General features: G+C 37.5%; 2 protein-coding genes across 2 annotated transcripts; both read right to left on the minus strand.

Annotated features, from left to right (window-relative positions):
* Window positions 1-2558, minus strand: LOC106132187 (uncharacterized). The gene is made up of 4 exons (XM_013331541.2): window positions 2416-2558; window positions 1300-1496; window positions 425-557; window positions 1-70 (listed from the first exon to the last, which is right to left on the minus strand). Exons 1-4 carry the CDS (start codon window positions 2485-2487, stop codon window positions 14-16), a joined length of 459 nt encoding a protein of 152 aa, XP_013186995.2. The 5' UTR covers window positions 2488-2558; the 3' UTR covers window positions 1-13.
* A 478-nt stretch (window positions 2559-3036) lies between these two features.
* LOC106132199 (cytoplasmic protein NCK1) lies at window positions 3037-20053 on the minus strand. The gene is made up of 8 exons (XM_060944587.1): window positions 19551-20053; window positions 17062-17255; window positions 15847-16119; window positions 14454-14541; window positions 13686-13876; window positions 10545-10692; window positions 9842-10000; window positions 3037-9461 (listed from the first exon to the last, which is right to left on the minus strand). The coding sequence occupies exons 1-8, from the start codon at window positions 19653-19655 to the stop codon at window positions 9408-9410; spliced, it is 1212 nt and encodes a 403-aa protein (XP_060800570.1). The 5' UTR covers window positions 19656-20053; the 3' UTR covers window positions 3037-9407.
* Window positions 20054-20105: the final 52 nt, after the last annotated feature.

Raw genomic sequence — 20105 nt, forward strand, 5'->3', positions numbered from 1 at the left:
GTTTTATTTCAGTTTAAGTGAGGGCAGGGACTCTTCTCGTCTTGGGGTCGTTTTGGGGGCTAAACTTTTTCTGAAAAGATAAAAAGTATACATATTAGCCAAGCACATAAAGTAACTAAGATGAAGGAAGGCACGAAAGTCGGAAGTACCACAGAATTATGGGATTTCTGAACAAAGTTCAAATTTCAGATATTATGGACTAAAACAACACCACCTGTATTTTGAAGGTGGCGTTAAATTCGCACAAGCAAGGCTGCGGTTAAAAGCTACAACCAGCTTAGAATAAGCCACAAAGCGATAACATTTGTAACTATTTTTTCTTTTCTTGACTTCGTATTGCCTGATGGTAAGCAAGATTAGTGCACGCGATATCATTTTAATCTTACATTTTACTGGAAAACATTCAGTAGTCTGAACTTTTTACCTTGTTCAATTCGCACGCGTAACACTTGACATTGTCATAGGATGATTCGGAAGACTCCTCCATCTCCGAGCGAGCCGTGAGTCGCGCACTCAGCGACGCCACATCGAAGAATACACCCACTTTATTCTGGAAGCTGTAATGGGCAAAAAAAAACCTATTATTACACTGATTAAAGAGGTGATAGGATTTAAAAAAGGATACTAAAGCGAAATAACGACGAGCCGTGTCTGGGACTTCGATTATAGAAACGGGACAAAGGGAAGAAAAGCACTATAGTTGCATTAAAACTTAGAAAACAAATTAAAATCATATTCTATCAAGATGATGATAAAATCTTTCAGGAATGTAAGGTGTTACAGCGGATACACGTTGGATCTGAACAGTATATGAAAACACGCTTTTGAGAGTCTGCTGTCGCTATCCGAGACGAGCATCATATCCCCATGCGATAGGTACTCCGCCAACATTGAACATTGCCCTTGTACGAGTATGCAATAATGTTCAATATGTATGTCGATGCGCTATTTTGGATGACCCCAGAGCAACGCGAGCTTCCAACGAATCGGAATTAGATGAGCCTTTTGCAAGGGAATATAATCCGACGTCAGTGAACGTTTTTATGATAGAATTGAATATTTTATAATGTAAGTTGGAATCAAGGTATCACTTATTGACGTCACATCACTTACGAGTAAATCTAATTAGGTAGGTATATCTACTACCGCTTCCAAAGCGCATGTGTAGAAGAAGCGGCGGAACAAACTACTAGCAGCATTTACACCGGACGTCAATTTAAAAATATAGATCTCTTCAATCTAAATCGTGGACTAAAACACATTGTCTACATTAAAAATATAAAGGGACAAAGAACTTACTTCGGCAATGGCTTAGCCCAGTGGTTATCCAGCCGGTTGACCTTCATGATGGCACGCAGCCTTTGAAGCAGGTTGAAGTTGTCGCTCTGGATTTTGTTCTTCCGATCCAGTTCGCGTTGACATTTCTTCAGTTTGACGACCACGTGGGGACGCGAGGCCGGCGCACGGTCGTCGATGGCGGGCAGTGCGGATTTTACCTCGAATTACGTTAATATAAATAGTTGCGCTACCCAATACCAGGATTATTATCAAAGTTGATATTGTGAAGTTGACGTTGTTGAAGAAAATGCTACAGTGCAGTTTGTTACCGCTTCTTCTGCACTGACGCCTTGGAAGCGGCAGTAAACTTAGTTTTTTAAGTAATTTATTTTACGTCAACCAATGTTGTTAAACCATACGTTTTGACAATTATTAAGCGATACGAAGTATCCTACAATAATGAATAAAAATTTTGAAAGACGCATCCTTGGCTCTTCTCTGGAGAGGTGGTAACCAGGTATTATTATATATTGTATATTGTAACCAGGATTAATGCCAGGAAGATGCAAGTAGCTACATGAGTTTGAGTACCTACCTACACGCAATATTCTACTGGACTTGGGTAGCTGAAATTTGGCATTGTTTGTTCGTTGGAGAGTGACCACTTTAGTGATTTACCAATTCCAACAAGTTTTGCATGTGACAAGTTAGGTACGTTACAGTCAAGAGCCAATAAACACTCGAAGGGCACATTTCATAGTAGTTGGAAGAAAGGTTCATAGTAACATGTTGTGAACTCATCGCCCAAATTAAGAGCTCGATATTTATAAGATATATATTATTTAGTGCCGTGTGGTTCCAGGCACCAACATAAAAAAGAATAGGTCCACTCCATCTCATTTACCATGGATGTCGTAAGAGGCGACTAAGAGATTAGCTTATAAACTTGGGATTCTCGTTTTAGGCGATGGGCTAGCAACCTGTCACTATTTGAATCCCAATTCTATCATAAAGCCAAACAGCTGAACGTGGCCTACCAGTCTCTTCAAGACTTTTAGCTCTGTCTACCCCGCAAGGGATATAGACGTGACTATATGAATGAATGAATTAATATTTATAAGAATTAATATAAATTACTTTCAGACGATGATCTTTGAATCTCCTCTCCTCCCAGGGCTGCAGCAACAGTTTATCTCTTCGTGACAGCATCACATACAAACAGTCTTCTAAAAACTTACAAATAAATTTCAGTCTTTGTATTACTGGCGAGCGTGACCGCGTATATAGTTAAGTCAATGCCGGTTGCCATGGCATGTCCTTATTTATGTAAATTGATCCCTTGTTGTCACGGGTTAGGACGCATAGTGATAAACTTAGGTATTAACAACGTAGCAAACATACATAAATCACCCATGGAATAGATATTGCTAGCTGTCTCGAAGACTGAAATGTTACGTTCAGCTGTATAGCTTAATTCTGTACGCGATAGCCGTTCCCTTGGTTGGCTTTTACAATCTTCACGGGAGCACCTGGAATAATTTTTTTTTGTTCCCCGACCAGCATTTACGTTGACAATAGATGATTGTTATTCCCTTGGTCGCATTTACGACACAATTGAAAAAGGTTGGAATGATCCGGATACACGAAAAAAATCACGTATGACCTCCTGTTAACCTAACACCGCTCCTGGATCATAAATTTTGATGTTCGCACTGTATAAGTTTCTAGGGTCTTAGGGGTTAAAATAAAATGCAATAATGCAAATTAATAAATAAATTATAATGTTAAATATTATACACTGCACTTACAATGGTATATCATGCTTGTTACATCAGATAATATACACGAAAACATACAACACGTGGTTACATTACAAAAAACAAAATATATTGAGCAATATAAAAATAAAAAAATCAAATCACTCCTATTTACCTAAACCTAATTCATTAATAAATACAGTTACGTTTCGTCCAAACTGGCCGGTACTAAGGTACCAATTTTATTGGTTTTTAGTGAATTATTTAGGTTCATTCTCAAAATTACAAGTAATTCAAAAGAAAAGTTAAAAAAATAATTTAAAATCTATACGAGAAGATTTGTTAAAAACATGAAACTCACAAAACTAAATTAGATATATATTTCTCAAATTTAAATTTAAGTAGAATTAACTAGCATTGTAAGACAAAAACACGAGATATTATGAATTACAAATGCAATTTTGAGAACAGACAATAAAGCAACTAAAACTCATTTATTATGTGATCAGCGAGTGTTAATGAAAGCATAGGAATGTCATTGATTTAGTCAATATTTTGGCAATGTTCACTTGTAAAGCTCAATAAAATTAGTGCACATTTTCTCGCTGGAATTTTATACAAAACACTATACCTTATATTAAGTTTTAGTTTATCCGTTTATTACTATTGTGCACGGTTCAGGGTACTTGAATACTACTTTTTACCGATACATTTTGCAGTGGCTTAAAAAGAATAGTATATCTAACGCTTTAGATCGTAATAGTGGTACATTTTTATTTATATGGCCATATATACAAAATGTTATGATTTCAAGATATAAAAAGATGGTTTATGGGACCAATTACCAAGGCCGAAATAATACCATGTAAGCTGTAAAAATAGTGCATTAAACATCTGACAGTTGAAGAAGGAAATTATTCAGGTACCCTTAATCCGTTCAAATGCTTAAAAAACGCTTCCCCTTTTGACGGAAGACCAAAAGAATATTCTAGACCGCATCCACAATTGACGAGTAACAGGTAATTTGCAGCGAACCGGTATTTTTATGTTATCACTTCCTACATATTCAAGAATCTAGAAACAAATGGAGCAAACATAATCCCTTACAAACTTTCGTCGCATTACCATTTGGTTCATATCTTCTTGTACCTAATTAATCTACAATGAGTCTGCCTCGCATTACTCTAATTACATTATTGAGTATAAAACGTATTAAATACATCAAAAAGATCTAATTACTTATCATCTTTGCGCTTTAAGATATGACTATGGATTTACATGTAAACGGCGATACTAGCTCCATCTATTTGGTGTTTATAACCAAACCGCTCAAAGAGTGTTAATATTCTATAATCAAGGGAAAGATTGTATTGCATATTTTGCATTTACACCTTATCTCTGTTACATAAAGATGAATGGCGTAAATCTGAATAACCATAAAAAAATAGTTATAAACATACAGTTGACCAAACTTTATTTCATCAATGGAATTGACCTAATTTTATTTTTAAAAATGGGAATAACATCTTGTTAATTTCAGTCAATTCTCTATGAGCGATCCGATTCGTGATACAAAATCGATGTGAACACAATTCACATCGCACGTTGTATCACTTTGTAAATATATAATACACAAGGAAGAGGACAACATCGAGGATTTATCAACTTTTTGGTCGACACGATACAAAAATGCTAAGTTATCCCGCCAAAATAAAATCGGAAAATAACCTTCAGTTATATTGTACTGTATTCTTAAAACTACTCGCGTACAAAATGTCAACGGCCATCTCTCTGAATCACTACCGACATTAACTACAATGTTATCATTTACTTAATGTTATCTTTAAATCAAAAACATCCCATTTTATTCCTGCAGAAAATAAAATATAACAAAAATAGCAACCGTATGCGAGTTATAAATACAGTAAGACGATAATAAGTTTGAAAAGTAAGACAGGACATTCTAATAATAAATAAATAATAAGTAAGTTTATACGAGACAGATTACACAGATTTAGTTAGCCTCCAAGTAAGTTCGATACTTGTGTTACGAGATACTAACTCAACGATACTATATTATATAATTAATACAAGACCCCGGCCAATCAGAGAATGTTCATTTCTCATAGTGCTCTGGCCGGGATTCGAACCCTGTGTAACAGACAATCGCACTGCTGCTTCATAATGCGACCACAGAGGCCGTCAAAAGGTTGAACGCTTACCATCTGGATATGATTTTCGTTGTCTGTCATACAGTTGTTATTCAAAAAGCAACTCTAATCAGGGATCAACCATGAAAAGGAACAAATTCCCGTTACTTTAAAGTGATAATAGAAATTTACAATATTTGCAATAATCAGTCGTCTTCTATCAATTTCTTCAAACTATTTATATTTAATTTAATATTAGGTAGTAATTCAAAGAAACAGCCGTCAATGTGCATTACAAAAATCTATTATTTTTTATTATTACACTGCGTATAAACTAAAACATTTACAAAAATAAATAATCCCATTATGGTGCTATTTTAATTAATACTTTCAATATGGAGTGTTACTTGTTGGACGACATATGTTTTTGAAAACGTAGGTGTACTCATATTCTACCGCTATTTATATCAGCTTGAAAAACCGAATTAATTCCCAGTACCCGCAGGAATTTCGGGAAATCCTATTTTAGTAAAATGCCGTGTGGTTTCCGGCACCATTATAAAAATAGACCATTCCATCTCGGGATAGGGTTATAAACTTAAGATTCTTCTTTTACGCGATGGGCTAGCAACATATTACTATTAGAATCTCAATTCTATCATTAAGCCTACCAGTTGAACGTGGCCTATCAGTCTTTCCAGACTGCTGCCACTGTCTACCCCGCAAGGGATATAGACGTGGCTATATGAATGAATCAAGTTAAAAGTCTGTACAATTTGATTCAAATGTTTAACTTTTTGTTGCCAACACATTATGCGTTTAATCCTGTTATAAACGATATATCATTAATTTACTTAATTTACTCGTTCTTTGCAAAAAAAGTTAAAAGTATCGTTAGCGGCATTGGAACGTATCTCATTTTACGTTTCCTTGTAAGTTTCCTTCAAAAACGAATATCAATGAAAGATAGCGGTAGAAATATGAAAGTACAATCTATTGCATGGAAAAACATAACCCTCTTTTTGCAGTCGGGGCTAAAGCGTAATGGAATAGAAATCTAGCGTGTTAACAACCTTATAGCCATGTGGAGATTCACATAAAATAAAATAAAACTATGATTATATTAAATCGATATTATCTACAAAAAAATAATAATAATTAAATAGTGGGAAAAAAAAAACAACAAATCAGCTGCCGTCGTTATTTTTTCACAACGTTAAAACTCACTTCACTGTACGCTCAAATTTTTATATAACGCACATATATATTATTTATTTCCCAATGGAACATTAGATTTTTATGATTTTTTTCCTATCACCAGTAGAAATCTTACAAGGTATTAAATTTTACATTACTTTTTGATTTAAGTTACTGTAGAAACTTATTGTAAAAGTGATTCCTCAACTTTAGAAAAAATCATTTAAATCCAATGTATCATTTTGAAAACAAAACTAACGTACGTCATATCAAAACTTCATTCTACAGACGAGTCGTTACATAAAACTAGATTATAAATGGGCAAACGAACACGGGTGAAGCTATATAGCTTGTGATGTCGGCGATTGACTAGCGATAGTCACTTCAGTGAAACCGGTCAATGACTCTATACCCGGCGAGGGGACTTAACCTTGACACGTATATATATTTTTTTTATTATCATTATAATCAACTAAAGGTGGCATTTGTGCGACTTTTATGAGACTGTTGGCTCTGTCTACTCCGAAAATACGTTATATAATACATATACGTTATATCGAGTGTAAAAGGAACAGTGTTGCCATATCTTTTAGAGTTTCTACCACAAATACAATAAAAGATATAGTGTTGCCATGTTTCTACTATAGATGTCAATTTAAACCCCCCCGCGTCACACACATAAATGGGACACCTAATTCGTTGTCGAAGACTAAAGGATTTAAGACTACGATCTTACTAGTCAGACTTTATAACGTTGAGTCGGTACGGCCGCTTTACGCCTGCTTAGTTACGCGCGATTTCGTAAACTATAGTAACAGCCAGTAAAAAATCCAAATAATCATTATTCAAAATGTTTTAAATATGCCGGCTATTATAATCATACCTTCCATAGCATATAAATTAAATTTCATTAACATTATTAGCCTTCTCATAATTTCTTCAAATTCAATATTTATAATAATCCATATGAAACTTATCTAAGTTTCAACATAGCTGAGACGATATCGCGCGCAAGAATTCAGTTCCGACCGCGACATATCTAAAAAAGTACAAAATTCCCATTCCCCAAGCACTCCGCGATTCCCTGACTGACTTACAATAACTTACGTAGCCAAACATCACAACTTATGCGTGTATACATTCATATTGATCACATAATATTACCTGAAGCATTTCCTATGGTGGAGCGAACGCTCCTTATACCAGGGAGCTTGAAGTAACAATGGAGGTCGCACTCTGATTGCTCGGATGTAAAATAATTTATTCCACAATGTTATGGCAAATAAAATGTATTTTTTCTAAATATAATTTCTTTTATCTTTGAATCATAAATACAAAAAATATTTTGAACCGATGCGAAAACAAATGTGATTATTAAAAGTGCCACTTCCATTATTACTTTCAAGCTCCTTGTAAAATATTCACTATAAACGCAGCTTAATATAGTTATAAAATCATTTAGAATTACACTATCATTCTTACAGGGAACTTATCTAAATAATATGATATAGAAAACGGCCTTAACATTAATTAGAGACGGGGTAAGAAGCCAATTTTTGGTTTATTGTATTAATGGAAATTTCCGGAAATTACTATGAAACTCACTCGTAAAAATATAAGATCCATTTTTGATTTATGTCAAAAATATAAATCAAAGATTGTAACGATTGTTGTAATTGATAGTAATTCGAAGAAATGTCCTAATTACATAGACTTAGCGTTGTATCAACGCGTATATCACTAAATGGATAAATAAACTTCTGGAACAAATTTTCTCTTCTTGTTCCATACTAATAAAGCGTAGGAACGAGGAATATGTTCAATACTATATCTTCGACATACCTTTTTTCCTTCCATTTTGAAACCTCCGTAAGGTTAGCATCTCGCGTGTCCTAAATGGGAGAAAAAGGCGCGTACGCACCTTATTCTTTTATGTATTTTTCTTTTCAAAAATTCACCGTTTATTTGTGAATGTTAATTATATTGTATTCCTGATCCACTATAAAACACTTTGGAAGTACGCAGTGAGAGTACACAATATATATCGCCTCTGCGTTTAACAATTTGGAATGAGACGCTAAATGCATTTATAACTGCCTTAATATGTGATTTCAGATTATGCTGTACATATTGCCAACATTCCTTTAAATCGAGAGCATATATTTTGAGATCATCAGTACATTTCATTCATAGTCTAGTATCAGACTTATTTCTTCCATTCTTCATTCATAGGTTAGCGCACAAATACCTACAGACAGTGAAAATACCTTATAAGTGATGTAAGTAGTGAATTTCGATATAAAATGAAACTGATTTAAAATATTTGCTCTCAATTCGCTTTTCATTCGTATTTCCACTAAATACAATTTCATTCTCACATTATTTAAGAGACAGCAAACCATTAATACTTTGCTTTCCAACTCTTTCAGTGTTGCCCAACAACCCTTCACTTACTCCGTGTTAAATGTACCTAATAATTTCATTAATTAATGTTCGTAGTGCGCAGAGCATATGTAGAAAAACCGAATACGACATACATTTCTTTTTTGTGTACGAATTTTCGTCCTAATTATACCTAAAGTCCGTTAGGCTTTATGATATCATCATTGTATTAATTAATAATAGTTTTATCATCATATAAATTCTCCCAAAAGGGACTACGATAATGTGCCAAAAGTTCACAAATTATGTTCATAAATTACATTTTGTTCGATTGAGATGATTGAGCTATATTTTTTTTTAATTTAAAAACTGTTTTTAGCGCTAAATACTTACCGATTTAAAGTAATCTTGTCTTTCGGCATCAGCATTTAACTTTTTTTCTCGTTGGAAACACGCTCAAAATACTTAAACAAATGCAATAACTTTTCTACTATCTAACGCAATTTTTTCACTTCCCGTCTTGGAAGAATACCAGCCTAAAACTTCCCAAGAAGAGGTTCGTTATAAACATAAAGCGGTTGTGGTATTTCGTTAGTCGCATTCGGCGCGCGGGAAAATAAAAACGGTAACGTTATCGCCCGGCTCAGCACGGCATGTTGGCGCGAGGCAGTGGACGAACCAGGTATAGTTTTTCGCCCTGAAAAAAAAAATTGTCTATTGAACCTATTTCTCTTTTTAAACTTTTTCTTTTTTTATATAAAGCAGTAATATCCCGTGTTTAAATTAGGAATAGTAAATTCATGGCCACAAATAGAAAAATAAATACATGAACACATATTACTGGCCAGTAAATATAAAAATAGGAATTAAGTTTAATTAGCGCCGAGTTTAGCGCTATCTACAAAAGAATAAAGGCTTATCGCAAAATCCAAGGAAACTGTAGTTTTCAATAGCTTAAAAATACCTTTTCTTAATTATAACTGTAAGTGTAAGCATCAAATGGGTCTTAATTTTTTTTTCTAGGAGAAGCAGATCACAAAAAGAGTATTTGGTTAAATTGTCTTGTGGAGACATTACCTGCTTGTTGGTGTAGATGGGCGCGCGCTGGTAGTGCTGCACGAGCTGGTCCAGCGTCTGGAACTTCCTCTGGCCGATGCAGTACAGGCTGCCCTCCACGTGCACCCGGAAGTGCTTGTTGCGCCCCGGCGCCTTCAGGGACACGGAGAAATCGCCCACCTGGCGGTACAAACGTACATACATGTCACGTCTTACAAGCCATGAGTAAACAGTCTTGAAAATACTGCCCATAGTTCACAAGAAGAATTCCGAGATTACTAGCGTATCGGCTTCTGCGACATCCATAAGAAAGCATCCTTTGTAAAGAGGAAATAGACGAATTTGAATTTGAAAAAAAAAAAGATAATGTCTTTTCTGAAAACTGGATCAAAATCGGTCTAACGAAACGCGAGATTGTATATCATCATCAATACATATAAGTAAAACTGAGAAGCAGTTGTTTTCGGAAGGCGGTTTATAGAGAACTAGCTGTGACCCGGCAAACGCTGTTTTGCCAATTATTTTTATATATTATTACGGAACCCAATTTTTTTCCAAAATAAAATATAGTCTATGTTACTCGTGGACAATGTAGCTTTCGAATGGTGAATGAATTTTTAAAATCGGTCCATTAGTTTTTGAGCCTATTCATTACAACCACACAAACAAACAAACAAAGTTTTCCTCTTTATAATATTATATAGTGTAGATGAGCAGCACTGACGTTGGTCTCGGAGTCGCGGATGAGGAAGTCCCCGTCGTGGCCGTGCTGGTTGAGCAGCGCGTCGCAGGTCGCGCGCGCCACCGCGCCGAAGTACCACGCGCGCGACGACAGCGGCGCGCTGGGCCGCCCGCCGGGGGAGCTCGCCTCGCTGCGGGCATATATCATGTCACTCCTGGCTTCATTTAGTATTTTCAATTAACTCGGATTAACATCCGAGGACCAGGCCAGTCAGAAAAAGTTCTTTTCTCATCATGCCCTGGCCGAGATTCGAACCCGGGCCCTCCGGTGTCACAGACAAGCTGCGCCACAGAGGTCGTCATAAACATAGTCTAAGATCCGGCTGCAAAATCACTACGTTCATCGCGTAGTTAATCAAACTCACATTTTAACATACATTTATGAATAGGATAATACATAGATAATAGGGTGCCAATCAATAAGTGGCCGCAAGTAATTTTAATTAAATTAATGTTAATTAATTTTCCTAAAAAAATTTCGTTCACTTGTTTTTTAAATAAAATATCATCCACATCATAGAAATGTATGTAAAGAATTCGAAAATCAATGGGTGCCGTTACACACTCGGCCGCAACTACTACGCAGCCAGGTGTAAACAGGTAATATTTTGGTCTATTTATACGTTCATGTCGTACACGCATGTTTTTTATATCAAATTAAAGCTAATTTTTTTTTTAATATGATGATATATCGCTGCCTGTGAATAAATGGCCGCAAATTAGGGTTGCTAGCTGTTAAAAACTCGAGGTATCCGAGATAAAGTGAAAGAGAGTTAGCGCGTAACGCCACTTGTTAGACAAGGATGGCGAGTACCAGCTGTGCGAGTATTTGAAGCCATTGCGCACGCGTCAATAGATTGGGTTCTCAGCCAGCGATGCTTTTTCATTTTTCTAAAATGTTAATATTACTTTTATCAACGTAATAACACTTTCAAGTTCAATAAATAAATGATATCAACAACGTTGTGTATAACGAGCTCAAAAAGAAGGTTAGCATATAAGAATAATTTAGCTGCACTGTTGAGAACCCTATCTATACGCGTGCGCAATGGCTTCAAATACTCGCACAGCTGGTACTCGCCATCCTTGTCTAACAAGTGGCGTTACGCGCTAACTCTCTTTCACTTTATCTCGGATACCTCGAGTTTTTAACAGCTAGCAACCCTAATTTGCGGCCATTTATTCACAGGCAGCGATATATCATCATATTAAAAAAAAAATTAGCTTTAATTTGATATAAAAAACATGCGTGTACGACATGAACGTATAAATAGACCAAAATATTACCTGTTTACACCTGGCTGCGTAGTAGTTGCGGCCGAGTGTGTAACGGCACCCATTGATTTTCGAATTCTTTACATACATTTCTATGATGTGGATGATATTTTATTTAAAAAACAAGTGAACGAAATTTTTTTTGGAAAATTAATTAACATTAATTTAATTAAAATTACTTGCGGCCACTTATTGACTGGCACCCTATTATCTATGTATTATCCTATTCATAAATGTATGTTAAAATGTGAGTTTGATTAACTACGCGATGAACGTAGTGATTTTGCAGCCGGATCTCGTACTAACACGACTGACGAATTGATATTAAGATTATTCGAAAAGTAACTTTGACAACAAAAGCTAAAATAGGAGTGAATAGAAACAGCTATAAAATGAGGCGTATGTGTCAAAAAAGAACTGAATCGCCAATTATATGTAAATACTCGTATATCTTCTCCCTCCTGGCTTTAGTCCCGGTTGCAACCTCACCGCTCTGGAGAGGAGCCCAGAGTATCCATGGTTACAGGTATTGGGTGAGTTGAGAATTATATAAATAAATAAAGGATTACACAAATTGAGTTAGCTTCGTGTAAAAACCAACTCACCCAATCCATGGTCAAGAAATATCTCGGGCTCCTCTTTAGTGTAGTAAAGATGCAACAGATAGTTCCTGGGCACGAGGCCGGTGTGTGAGAGTGTATGTCTGTGTGTATGGTGTGGGGTGTACCTGTAGGGCTGCTGCAGGTAGTCGGCCAGCTCCTGCAGATAGTTCCTGGGCACGAGGCCGGTGTGTGAGAGTGTATGTCTGTGTGTATGGTGCGGGGTGTACCTGTAGGGCTGCTGCAGGTAGTCGGCCAGCTCCTGCAGATAGTTCCTGGGCACGAGGCCGGTGTGTGAGAGTGTATGTCTGTGTGCATGGTGTGGGGTGTACCTGTAGGGCTGCTGCAGGTAGTCGGCCAGCTCCTGCAGATAGTTCCTGGGCACGAGGCCGGTGTGTGAGAGTGTATGTCTGTGTGCATGGTGTGGGGTGTACCTGTAGGGCTGCTGCAGGTAGTCGGCCAGCTCCTGCAGATAGTTCCTGGGCACGAGGCCGGTGTGTGAGAGTGTATGTCTGTGTGTATGGTGCGGGGTGTACCTGTAGGGCTGCTGCAGGTAGTCGGCCAGCTCCTGCAGATAGTTCCTGGGCACGAGGCCGGTGTGTGAGAGTGTATGTCTGTGTGTATGGTGTGGGGTGTACCTGTAGGGCTGCTGCAGGTAGTCGGCCAGCTCCTGCAGATAGTTCCTGGGCACGAGGCCGGTGTGTGAGAGTGTATGTCTGTGTGTATGGTGCGGGGTGTACCTGTAGGGCTGCTGCAGGTAGTCGGCCAGCTCCTGCAGATAGTTCCTGGGCACGAGGCCGGTGTGTGAGAGTGTATGTCTGTGTGTATGGTGCGGGGTGTACCTGTAGGGCTGCTGCAGGTAGTCGGCCAGCTCCTGCAGATAGTTCCTGGGCACGAGGCCGGTGTGTGAGAGTGTATGTCTGTGTGTATGGTGCGGGGTGTACCTGTAGGGCTGCTGCAGGTAGTCGGCCAGCTCCTGCAGATAGTTCCTGGGCACGAGGCCGGTGTGTGAGAGTGTATGTCTGTGTGTATGGTGCGGGGTGTACCTGTAGGGCTGCTGCAGGTAGTCGGCCAGCTCCTGCAGATAGTTCCTGGGCACGAGGCCGGTGTGTGAGAGTGTATGTCTGTGTGTATGGTGCGGGGTGTACCTGTAGGGCTGCTGCAGGTAGTCGGCCAGCTCCTGCAGATAGTTCCTGGGCACGAGGCCGGTGTGTGAGAGTGTATGTCTGTGTGTATGGTGCGGGGTGTACCTGTAGGGCTGCTGCAGGTAGTCGGCCAGCTCCTGCAGATAGTTCCTGGGCACGAGGCCGGTGTGTCCGCGGCAGTCCCGGGCGCGGAACCACTCGGGGTCCGAGGGCGGACGCTCGATGATCTCGAGGCGGTCTCCCTTCTCGAACGAGAGCTCCTGCTCGTTGTTGGACGTGAACGAGTATAGCGCCACCTGAGATGAGGATACACCATGGTTAAACCGAGTTTAATAATTTGGGTGTCCGAGTAAAAAAAACGTGAAGTAAGGTGCATAGGTGCAAATCCCGTCGCAATGCAAATTATTAATTAACTAGCTGTGCCCGCAACTTCGTCAACGTGGAATAGTTATTTTGGGCATCATTGAAGCTCGCAAGGATGAATAATTTACCCCGTTTTTTTCACATTTTCCATTATTTCTTCGCTCCTAATAGTTCCAGCTTGAAGATATATAGCCTAAAGCCTTCCTCGATAATTCAACTATTCTAACTAGTCTATTCAACACAAAAATAAATTTTCAATTCGAAACAGTAGTTCCTGAGATTAGCGCGTTCAAACAAACAAACAAACTCTTCAGCTTTATAATATTAATATAGATTAAAAGAGAGTGAAAATTTATATCAATTTTACATACATAAAATCGCACCTTTTTCCCGGTGGGATAGGCAGAGATCTCTTCAATTTTCCTATCAATTTTACACAAAAATAATTTAACTTGTACCTAATACAACAGACACTTAAAATGTTTATTGTGAAATAGGAATTGTACTTACAACAATATCGAGCACGTTCTCAGCCATCGCATAAGTGTGCACGGGGTCCTCCGCGTCGCCCTCCTCGCTCGTGTAGTTCGACGGGAACCTGGAGGACAAGGCGGAAATTAGTCATTGCCGAAATATACATACATACATATAGTCACGTCTATATCTAATGCGGGAGACAGAGCCAACAGTCTTAAGAACATTGAAAAGCTACGTTCAGCTGTATGGTTTTACGATGGAAATCTAAAAGAAGAATCCCTTAGGTATTGGGATTTCTTTTTGAGGCGATAAGCTGGCAACCTGTCACTATTTAAATCTCAATTCTATTATTAAGCCAAACAGCTGAATGTGGCCTTTCAGTTTTTTGAAGACTGTTGGCTCTGTTTACCTCGCAAAGTATACGTGATTATATTATGTTATGTTTTTGGATGTCATCTTTACATCCCATTTTATCTTTATCCATTACTAGCTGACCCGCGCAACTTCGTTTGCGTGTATCCCGCTACTTCGACAAATACAGTCAACGCACCAACACATATTGGATACTAATTTTCAATTCACAATAACTTCTCTTTCCCTTAACCGCGTTTAAAATATTAAAATGTTTTTTGGTTTCTGTGACTCTTCTTTGATCGCCCCCCTATCAGTTTTTGGAAAAAATATTTAAGTAATGTACAGATTTTTTTTTGTCTTATATGTATAGATCAAAGTCGTAGTACCTACTTTTTAATATTATTTATTTTTTATGTACCGTTTTTATAGGGACGCTGCCCCCGCCGCCGCGGCCGGCCCGTACCGTGCCGCAATACTAATATCGTGATATCTCCTAAACTATATGTCCAAATAACACACTGTAAACTGCAAAAATAATCTAAATTAAATGCTCGTGATGATGAACTTACTTATTTTGATAAGGATATATGTATTATTGGTTATATCACCAGTTAAACATCACCCAACGAATTAAATGTTTTTTTAATACAGAAAAGTAGTTTTTGTGACTTAAATAAAAAAGCTGGATATATGTCATCGCGGACTTTTTTGTAGAACTAATAAAGACCAATGTTTTTGCTATACATTGTTCTTACTTGTATCCAACGGTATAAGCGGCGCACGCACAAATGCAATCTTCAATTAGATTTTTTTTCTGACTTCTTGGACATAAATCGCTATAACTCAGCTAATATAGTTTCAATGTATTTCAATTATATATAAAAAACTGTCGGAGAAAATACTCTTTCTATTAGTGAAAACCGCATCAAAATCCGTTGCGTAGTTTTCAAGTTTTATGCATACGAAGGGACTACAGACAAAATGGGCGACTTTGTTTTATACTATGTAGTGAAGCTCCAAAGCCTTTACTCGCTGTCAGTAACTATAAGGCGAGAATATAATGAGCACTCACCATCCCGTGTGGCCCTGGTACTGCCCCCTCCACCAGCCATCGTTGCTCTTCTCCAGTATGAGGATCCTGGTGCCCTTGGTGAGCGCCAGCTCGTCGGGCTGCTGCGCCTGGTAGTTGTACTTGACGACGGCCGTGCCCAGCGCGTCGGCGGGCTCGGGGCGCCGCGCCGCGCCCGGGGACTCCGCGCCGCCCGCACCGCCCGCGCCGCGCACCGGCGAGCTGCTCGACGGCAGCGTCTTCGACCCGGACCCTTTCTTCACTTTCTTCTTGATGCTGGAAATTCATTGGGTTCATTACAATTGAATAAGTATCAAAGATGTTCAATCCCAGCTAATGTTATGAATTCGAAAGTGAGTTTGTTTGTTTGTTTGGTACTTCACAGGTTATATACTTTATTAATCTATACTAATATTATAAAGCTGAAGAGATTGTTTTTTTGTACGCGCTAATCTCAGGAACTACTGGTTCGAATAGTTGAATAGATCATTTATCGAGGAAGGCTTTAGGCTATATAACATCACGCTGCAATTGTTAGGACCGAAGAAATAATTGAAAATGTAAAAAAAAATTGTGGAAAATTATTCATCCTGGAGGGCTTCAATGATGCCCAAAATAACTATTCCCGGACGAAGTCGCGGGCACAGCTAGTTTTTAATATTAACAGTCTGGAGGACATAGGGCAGCTTTCATTCTATAGTTACCGTGGTATTTGCGAAAAACTTGTATTATTTTGTTGATGGCGCTAAATTCACTGCTTTTTGCGAATATGTGACGTTTAATTCGTTGCTTTTTGTAGATGGTTCTAATTCTGTCGCTTTTTTATTAGATGACGTTAAATTTAAATATCGTAGCAAGAGTACGCAAAACCAACAAAATTATGTAAAAGATGTTTTATTTGCAATGGAAACATACTCAAAGGTAGCCTGTTTATCTTACATAGGATACATACATAATATTACTCTTTCCTGGAGGGGTAGGCAGCTCGGCAGTTTCAGCTACTCTTAACCTGACCTATGTCATCTTAAAAGTCAAAATTTTTCTTTCTGTTTGTTTTGATAATTTTGATGGCTGTAATATATCTCTCTCCCCGTCTCTTAAGACTTTATTCTCGTAAATAGTATCTCTTATTTTCCAAGAAGACAATGGTTGGTATAACTAACGACAAAAACACACTCTCACTAAGGTCAAAATTATCTGCGCAGGACCCATAATTACCTGTCAAACAGCGAAGGTTTCTCCTTCTTGACATAATTGCTGGGCACGTAACCAGACTGGCTGCGAGCGTTCTGGACACGCCACCAGTGCTTCGAGTCGTCGAGGAGTAGGTACCGCTCATTCTTGCGGAGATCCAACTCCTGGGTGCCCTGTGCTGCGTAGTCATATTTGGCTACCACATAGCAGACGTCGTCCTGGAAAAGAGAAAGAGTTCATTTAGTACTTACTCAGAGTAACTTCAAGTAGTTTCATTAGCTTCTTTATTATCTTGAGTGCATTTGACCTCAGTATGCCTGATTTAAAATTCCCATTAAAAAAATATTATGTTATATTACACACTGCCTTGAAAAGTTCCTTAAGACATAATGATATATATATACACACATATATTACATAAATATATATATATATAAATATACAAACTCATATATAAATATCATAAACCATTTGCGTCATCACATCACAAGAACATTGGCAACCTGGCTTGAAGATGCATCAAATAGCACACAAACCAGGAAGCTAAACAAATAATCCATTTTACTTAATGCAAAAACAAACCCAAAGTGAAACAAATAAAATAAATAAAAAAAAAAAAAAAAAAAAAAAAACCTAGATCAATCAAAATACTTTAATTTGTGAATGTGTAAAGTCGTCGGTGGTCGAATCAGCAAGGTGCCCGGTTAAAATGCGTGATGCGCAGAAAGGCACAGCTTCAAATCCCACCTCATCCATGTCCACCAATGTATGTATATCAATTTGAATACCAACTGATGCTTTAACGGTGAGGGACAATATCGTGAGGAAATCTGCACAGGCAACTAGATGTGTAACCATGGATCCAATAAGCATAAGGTTTACCGCAAAGTTTGCGGAAGTCTGATGGGGGTCGCTTGGTGTAAAAACCTGACTTACCCAATCTAGGATCCATGGATAGAGGCATACCCCGGGCTCTTATACAGAAAGGTGAGGATGCAACTGGGTCTAGAGCCAAGAGGAAGAAGACTTTTAATTGTGAAAAATGGTGACAGATTACTTTACTTTAAATTAGTCCTTGAATCTCTATTTATCTTAAGACTGATTTTGAGTGATGGTTACTTTATTAAAAGGATTTCGTTTTGGCCTATTTTTAATATGTGCATGAACAATAGATATATCAATTGTTTACTTTATAAATCACTTGATTCGATACCTACATAATATTCTCTTCAGCTAAAAAGAGCATACTTAGTCATTAAAGTTTAGTAATTTTATGTTATGCTAGTGTATTATTTCTTGTATTAAACTGTCATAAATGTACTTGGAGCAAAACAACGGAACCTAACTAAATAAAATATTATCCTATGAAACTGCTGAAATGTAAAACTATCTTTGACAGGATGTAGGTTGAAAAATATATGCTTAATTGCTATGAAACTCTGCTGAAAAGTTAAACCATCTTTGACAGGATGTAGATTGCTCATTACTCTTCATTAACAATTAATTGAGCACTTACATCAACCAAGTAGTTAAATACCAGTCATCATTGTTATTAGTGAGTGAAAGTCTATTGGAATTTTTTTATGTATATTTTATATAAAAACTTGTGGTTCCCGGCACCAATAGAAAAGAAAAAGACCAATCCATCTCTTTACCATGGATGTCATAGAAGGCAACTAAGGGATAGGCTTATTTACTTAGTATTCTGCTTTCAGACAATGGGCTAGCAACCTACTGATATTTGAATCTCAATTCCATAATTTAGCCTTATGAGTTTTGTACATTTTATGTGCATAAAATTTTAATAAATAAAAAATTGTACTTCTTAGTCTTTGGCTGGGTGGTTTCTAGCATAACATTACCTATGTTACTTTTTAATATCTCTGTACCACATATCACTTAAATCAAGCCAGTAATTTTTGATTTTGTCTTTAACAAACAATAATATTTCTCTTTCGTTTAGGTTCTTTTCTAATTTTTCAATAGATGTACATAAATATGTATATAAATAATACAAACCTCATTATAATATTGATATGGAAAATGGATCAATTTCACCTTACTATTTTATGTACATCAGAAAAAAAATAAAAATAGAACTAAAACTAAAGAGAAATTTTCTACAAGGGCACTACTTATTTCTAGAGATTTTTTTCCAGTAGAACCACAACTGCTCTGGAAGACAAAGCAATTAACACAAAAAACACAAATTATTTGTTTTTGAATACAATTTACATGGAATTTCAACCCTGCAATGCTTGGCAAAGGCTTCCAGAAAACAATAAATATAAGTTTATTAACAACCATCTGAAAATTTTACAAAACAAAACCATATGATTGCAATGTGGGGGGTCTTTCTAATTAGTTTTAATAAATTTTATATATATATATAAAAACTCTATCAATAAAATTGGCAGGAAAGCTCACAATTAACTGAGAGTTATAACAATTTATTGGGACAAATGAAATAGGCACTTAGGCTTCTCTAAGTAGTGCTTCTTCCAGTTGTTTACCTGAGCATTCTTCCCGTGCCTGGCGTTGGCCATGGCGTGCGGCGCCGGCAGCGGTTTGCTGGCCCACACCGAGTCTGCGGCGCGCACCGACCGCGTCTCCAACATGACACCCCGAGGAGACACCAGCGAGATCAGTGCCGCCCCCTCACTGATACATTGCGGCAGACAATCACTGCACTGCACCACTAGTTCACTATATCCACGCGATCGATTACGCACAAATTTTCAACACTACACGTGAACGCAAATCTCGTGACTGTTTACAAATAGAACGTGCGAAAATCCGATCGAAAGCTAAATCAAAGGACACCAGTGAAAGAGAGATGCATCGGAGCGATGAAATCTTAAAGAATTCTATATATTTTATTATCAAGATGTTGGTTTTATATTATTTTATTAAAATTATGCACTAGTCTAAGGTAAAAAAAGACTTTCACCATTCAAATAATTAATTTGATAAATTTTCGTACAAAATTTTCACAAAATCGGTGGGGCATCGACGAATCAATAGACAAATTCTTTTTTTTGCAAATGAACAAGAAAGTACCATAGATT

Source organism: Amyelois transitella, chromosome 2 (assembly GCF_032362555.1).
Source record: "Amyelois transitella isolate CPQ chromosome 2, ilAmyTran1.1, whole genome shotgun sequence".
NCBI lineage: Eukaryota > Metazoa > Arthropoda > Insecta > Lepidoptera > Pyralidae > Amyelois > Amyelois transitella.

Coding starts and splice junctions, on each gene's coding strand:
- LOC106132199 (XM_060944587.1), bottom strand. CDS start 19,655: ATGTTGGAGACGCGGTCGGTGCGCGCCGCAGACTCGGTGTGGGCCAGC. Junction 13,877..14,453: donor AGAACGTGCTCGATATTGTT/GTAAGTACAATT, acceptor TCCTCATCTCAG/GTGGCGCTATACTCGTTCAC. Junction 9,462..9,841: donor CCATCTACACCAACAAGCAG/GTAATGTCTCCA, acceptor TTTTTTTTTCAG/GGCGAAAAACTATACCTGGT.
- LOC106132187 (XM_013331541.2), bottom strand. CDS start 2,487: ATGCTGTCACGAAGAGATAAACTGTTGCTGCAGCCCTGGGAGGAGAGG. Junction 558..1,299: donor TGGGCTAAGCCATTGCCGAA/GTAAGTTCTTTG, acceptor TGCCCATTACAG/CTTCCAGAATAAAGTGGGTG. Junction 71..424: donor ACGCGTGCGAATTGAACAAG/GTAAAAAGTTCA, acceptor TTATCTTTTCAG/AAAAAGTTTAGCCCCCAAAA.